At 36.5% G+C, this 6,600-nt stretch overlaps 1 protein-coding gene across 1 annotated transcript; it reads left to right on the forward strand.

Annotated features, from left to right (window-relative positions):
- The first annotated feature begins 2,078 nt into the window (after positions 1 to 2,078).
- On the forward strand, positions 2,079 to 4,250 carry LOC112181196 ((+)-neomenthol dehydrogenase). Its single transcript, XM_024319646.2, has 5 exons — positions 2,079 to 2,324; positions 2,487 to 2,733; positions 2,875 to 2,955; positions 3,158 to 3,334; positions 3,700 to 4,250. Exons 1-5 carry the CDS (start codon positions 2,305 to 2,307, stop codon positions 4,075 to 4,077), a joined length of 903 nt encoding a protein of 300 aa, XP_024175414.1. The 5' UTR covers positions 2,079 to 2,304; the 3' UTR covers positions 4,078 to 4,250.
- The last annotated feature ends 2,350 nt before the right edge of the window (positions 4,251 to 6,600 follow it).

Genomic DNA, 6,600 nt, shown 5'->3' on the forward strand with positions numbered 1-6,600 from the left:
TTATGCTGACCTTAATTAGGCAAGCTTTTCTTTTCCTTTACGTGGCAACCATCAGATGTCCCATTTCTTTCTCTTCCAACATGGACCAGCCACCACATTACACCTCATCATCTCCTCCTTTTCTTCTTTGCCGAGACCACACACAAGCATATCACCTCAGTTAATCATCCAACCCTCTATCTCACGAAACGAATGGCCACCAACCCACTATATATATTGAAGCACCCTCATTCTGGAGAGGGAGAAGACATCCCTTTTACAGCGCCGCACCGAAAAAAAAACAGAGGCAGCCCTTTTGGGCTGCTCTCTCTCTTCCTTCTCCTCCATTTTTCCTTTTTTCTTTAGTTTTATTTTAGGAATTTTAAGGATTTACTCACTCAAAGCTTCAAAGATTCATCAAAGGCCTCTCCTCTACAAGATTCAAGACTTGGGTAATTGTGAGAGTTGTAATTCAAGACTAGTCATGCTAGCTTTTTAGCTATTTGTGATTATTCTTGTTTTCTCCTACACTTCTATACTCTTTTCCCTTTGAATTTTGTATCTTTGATGTTCATAATTATGGGTTGTGAGTAATTTCCTTGTTGGGGGTTAGGGTTGTGTCCCTAACCCAAATTTTGTGTAAAAGATGTTTAATTTAATGTAATGATGCAATTTTCATATGATGGATGTTTATATCAATTATTGTTGGGTTGAAATGCATGTCTAGGAGCCTAGTCAACTCTAGGGTGTGTATTTTGAGTATATCTAGGATGGAGTTAGAGGTTTGACCCCCTCTAATTCCTAAGCTAGAAACCTTCAATTTTGTATTCGAGGGGTTATAAGAATGGTGATTTACACCCATTGCGTGATTGCGCAGGCGGGTAGCTTAGTAGTCTAATTCCTCGATCTCTACGCCTCTTGATGTGAATTAGTGACCCTAGAACCGGCACTAACTCATGTCAAGTGAGTTCCTACGGCCCTTGAACCGGAGTAGGAATACCATGAAAGGGAATTTCGGTCCTTGAGCCTTGAACCGCCTTGGATACGACTACTGCCAAAATAGGAAATATGCATCTATATTAGATTAGCTTCCGACACATAGAATTTGGGTGAAGGAATCTCCCTAACACCCGGCATTCTCATTTTTATTGTTTACATTTCATTTTTATTTTTATTGCTTTACATTTCATTATTATTTGTTAAGTTAAAATCAACCCCCAAACATTAAACTCTTCCACTCATTTGTGCATATCCACAACTAGGCTCTTAGTTTTGATTAGGCGTTGGTGAAAATTAAAGCCGAGCATTGCTAAGGCTTGGTGCCTTAGATTAACATTTTTATTTATTTTCTTTTTCTTTCCTTTGTTTGCTAAGTGTCTTTATTTCCGATTACCCAAGGAATGTGGGTTAACCACTAATCCCCGTGGTACGATAAACTTTGGGTATAATATTTCCCTATCTTGACAATGATACGTACGCTTGCGTAAATGTGTATCCAAGTCACAGAGATTAGGGGATTTACTAACCTTCTCGATGAATCCTTTAACTGAAAAGTAGATCTTCACAGACTTTTCGTGTGGTTTCCTGATTCTAAACTTCATGGTTAGCTTGGAACACTGCCAACAGTTGAGATGCATTCATTCTTTTGTCTGCTAAGCTCACTTCTTTTTATTTTTCTGAGGTCCCTACAGTCACAGCTTGACTGTTGTTTATAATTGGGGCATAGTAAGATAGTGCCACTCATAGCCTTGCCATGTGATAAGAGGCTCTTCCCTTTTTTGTGCTGCCTTTCTACTTGGGATTCTATTAGGAATTGTTTGATTATTGGAGCACAAATTATTTCATTTATTTATTTTTTTGAAAGAATAGATGAAGATACTCGAAGATTTTCTGGCTTTATACTCCAAACAAGATCAAATAAAAATACGGATTAGGATATATATATATATATATATATATATACACACACACCTGTAGCTAGCTGGATCTTCAACCAATCAAATTCTATGATTAATTTTAAATGGTGCAGAACTTTGCAGTTTTGCTCATCATTTTCATTTGAAATGTAAATGTAGTTTCTATACATAACGGACAAATTGCACCCTTTGACGAAGAACCAAACAAGAAAAGAACATTATCTTCGCCTGCTTGCCAAGGAAGAAAGCACTTACCAGCAAAACAGGACAAAGTTTGATCTGTTTAGAAAAAAAAAACCCAGAAATTATAGGAATACGGCCCTACATAGAAACAGAGTGGAATTATTTATTCAGAGGCCTGGTTCATACAAGAATCAGATAAAGCAAGCTTTTAGAAAGCCTATCAACAATGGAAGAATCAAGAAAGAGGTAGTTCGTAATGTTTCACTGTTATTTCTAATGAAGCTTCATACACACACTTTCCCTGCATACAGCCCCACTCTCATCTTCAATCCCTCATCATGTGACCTATTTGTCCGATTAATTTTGTTTAATCAAGGTGTCTGTATCCAATAATTTCTGCACGATCAGGTACGCGGTTGTTACAGGTTCAAATCAGGGGATTGAATTTGGAACAGTTAAGCAGTTGGCCTCAAATGGGATCATGACAGTGTTAACAGCTTTAGATGAGAAGAAGGGCATTGAAGCGGTTGAAGAATTAAAAGACTCCGGCCTCTCTGACCTTGTTGTTTATCATCAGCTTGATGTAACAGACCCTGCTAGCATTGCTTCCCTTGCAGATTTTGCCAAAACCCAATTTGGGAAACTAGATATCTTGGTATGCATAAAAAGAAAACATACATAAGAAATCGATTTCTCTATATGTAGTTCTATACAAGCTTATGCTGAAAATTTCTTATGAATATAAGCACATAACCTGAAGTAATATTCTATACTTGTATTGGTTTATTCTCCACAGGTTAACAATGCAGGTGTTAGTGGAACCATTACAGATCCTGACGCTTTCAGAAATGCTGTTGCAGCCGCAGGTATGGCTAAGGTGAGTTTAGTTATCAAAAAGTAATAAAATGTCATTTAAAATGAACATTTTTGGATATGTGGACTGTGGAGGTGAAATGAAAATTTTTGATACAAATGATGAAACAATATATGTATATCTCATATTCAAATTTTGAAATGCAAGTCCATTATCGAAATAAATTCAAAACCAAGAGAATAAAAGTTCCGTTTCTTTGATGTAGGATGGTGGAGGAGTCAATTGGAGTGAACTAATGACCCAAACATACGATCTAGCTGAAGTATGTGTGGAAACAAACTACTATGGTGCAAGGAAAGTTACCAAAGCACTCCTTCCTCTCCTCCTTCTATCTGATTCACCAAGAATTGTCAATCTTACTTCTAGCATGGGGACATTAAAGGTATATATGAAGAGTTTTCTAAAAGCTATTTGATTCACCATGAGTTTCCATTGTTACAATCTATCAGTATAGCCTTAAACCTTGCAACCAAAGCTACAACATATACCAGGTTAAGTCACTTGCGCAATCCACCATACCTGAAAATTTTAAACAGTTAGGAAATAGATGACCAAACATGTACATCAAGTTTACCACTAGCTTCTAACTAACTCATGCCATCACCAGGGTGGTGCCACTGAAATTTTGTATAATAAATCTTAACAACTGACTTAATTTCTGCAGGATTACTTTTTTGTGTTCATTTGATTTTTTACTTTCCATAATGTCAAGCTGAAGTTATACTGTCATACCTGTTATTTGATCAGCATATACCAAATGAATGGGCCAAAGTGGTGTTAAGTGATGCCGAAAACGTTACAGAAGAGAAAGTAGAGGAGGTCTTAAGTGAGTTTCTAAAGGACTTCAAAGAAGATATGCTTGAAACCAAAGGTTGGCCTCCTACCCCTTCTGCCTATACACTCTCAAAGGCAGCCTTGAATGCATACACCAGAATTGTGGCCAAGAAGTACCCGAAGATATGCGTCAATTGTGTTGATCCTGGATTTGTTAAAACAGATATGACCTGCAATGCCGGCATCTTATCCATCGATGAGGGTGCTACAAGTGTTGTGAGGTTGGCAATGACTCCAAATGGCAGTCCTTCAGGTCTATACTTCTATGTACAAGAAGTCTCACCCTTTTAATTAAGTAACATCAACAGACCCTTTTTCTTTTCATGAATATGATCCTAGAATAGTTTATAAGCAAACGGTCTATCAGATTCTGAGTGTAACTAAGAAGGATCTCTGCTAGTGCTAATGATGCTGGAAACTTGTGCCAAACCATTATTTCAATCAGTGTGCCTCTTTTTGTTTTATTTATTTTTTGGTACAAGAATCCCACGACAGCGGTATTCCTTTTTATGAGAAAATTTGGCTACGGACAAGGCGTTGCCACAGTATCCTTTGCCCGACGAAATTTCATTGCCAGTTTCTTTTTTTTGAACAAATAAAACTTTCATTGGCTCTTACCCAATTGTACGGAGACTTTTTGTGATTAAAACTCAACACCTAACGAGTGGTTAAGTTAAAACATTATTGATACAAGGTGGTTAAGTTAGGACAATATCGATACACTAATGAGCCACAGGGTACACTTATTGCTGTTTAACAAATTCTCCTGCTTTTTTTCCATTTTTATACTAGCTATATATCTTTGATAATTGTCGGCCATTGCAATGTGAAGAAAATTTGTGCGAAGAAACTAGCTATTTAAAATTTGTGTGCTATAGTAAAGAAGTTTCTAGACGAAAATTGACATGCTTCAAAACTGACATTTATCTCCCAATGTTGTGACTCTTGGGATCTCAATGAATGCATTCTAGCAGTTGGGAATGGCCTCTACTTCTCTATTTACTCAAAACTTACAAAACTATATATTGATAGATGGACTAATTGGACTCTCATTTCCCAGAAATATTCGTCGACAAATGTCTCATCGTATTTTTTTTTCCTTTTTTTCTTCTAGATCTTCACTGCTCGATGGACATCGCAGTATGGTATCTATAGGCTAATTGAAACACCGATTCTCACCCGCTCTAGGTGGTTCGAAAAGTTTTTAAAATCAAAAGTTTACGAAATAAATTAATAATAACAAAAAATTAATTAATTGAGATCACATTCTAGAAACTAATCCATACCAATGGATCTGTTTGGTTTAGTCATTTTCCTTTCTCAAAGTGATTTCTTATCTTCTTCTTCTTCTTCTTGTTCTTGTGGTTCTTCTTCTTTTCCTTACCTAATGACGTCTTATCTTTCAGTTGATAAAGCTGTGTGTGATAGGAACATTGTGCTCAATGATACCTACAATATGGGATCCACTTCGGTACAACATTGGACTAATACATCAATGATAGACCATCCTCATGTAATAGTAGACTAAATCATTGCCGTGTACATTTGGGACTAGGGAGAGATGATCTATCAATATAACTATTGCAATTTATCAATTGATACATGGGTACAATATTGTACTGTTTACTTTGAAAACTATATTTTCGGAAGGAAGTTGCGAGAGTGTATGTAACTTACTATAGGCCTATAGCACTAGATAATAATGAAGTGAGGTCTGCTTCTCGGAAGCTACCTTTCAATAGGTTCATACTATGTACAAACTACAAAGAAAGGAAGTTTCCCACCCAAGACTAAACAGATAGTGCTGAAAGAGATAAAATGCTGCACGTACCATGACTGCCATCCGACAGATAGTGCTGAAAGTGATCAAATGCTGCATGCACCATGACTGATCAAATGCTGCATGCACCATGACTGCCATCTTCACTTTTCTTGTTCATTTCGAAGGGTGAGCAAGTGGGAACATTTATATTCAAATGCTAAAATGATAACTTATATTCATCACTACTATAGTATTATGAGGAAATTAAGTCATGTTAATGAAATTCAATATAAAATTATAAATACTCATAATCGTGCACGAGCTATACTTAAAAGTTACATGAACAATCATGTCTCGTACAATTTAAGAGCTAAGAAGACTTATATTTTAACCAAACAAATAAATCCCTCTAACAAATACTAAAGCGGACAATCTTATGCACCACCAGATTACATGGCTTATGAGTGACTCCGGGCCCAAACTTGTAACTACATCATTAAAGGAATCCAAAGCAAAAATCTCTTACAAATAATACATTTTGCCGCAAAAACATGTGAATTAATAAGAGTCCTTGTTATCAGATTCCACTCCTAACGAATAGAGGTAGGCATCAAGCGTTAACTCCTAACCCGCTTTAATAGGAAGAAGCTCAACGGCAACACAGAGGTATTACTATAGTTCTTATTCCAAATGAATCAAGATTGAAATAGATCAACTATTTAATCGCGTTATCATTGTGTTATTGTTTTCGATGGGTGAGGCATGCAGTCATGCACACCTTCATTCATGCATGTGGCTAATTAAACTAAAGAGTTGGACCGCTAGCAGTTAAATTTGGTGATGAGGAATTTTTCTACAAAATGTAGGAAGACTAGTATCCTAAGTTCAACTCTCCCATCCTCTAATTACAGAACAAAATCGGAAAAATAAAAATAGCTTTCATAATAGATTTCCATGTCAGATTCTATAGCATATTCCCTGCTAAATAAAAACACCCTATAATTCTTCTTCTCTTCTGCTTAGATCTGAAACCAGATCCAGTGTACCCTTTT

Source organism: Rosa chinensis, chromosome 1, assembly GCF_002994745.2.
Source record: "Rosa chinensis cultivar Old Blush chromosome 1, RchiOBHm-V2, whole genome shotgun sequence".
Classification (NCBI taxonomy): domain Eukaryota; kingdom Viridiplantae; phylum Streptophyta; class Magnoliopsida; order Rosales; family Rosaceae; genus Rosa; species Rosa chinensis.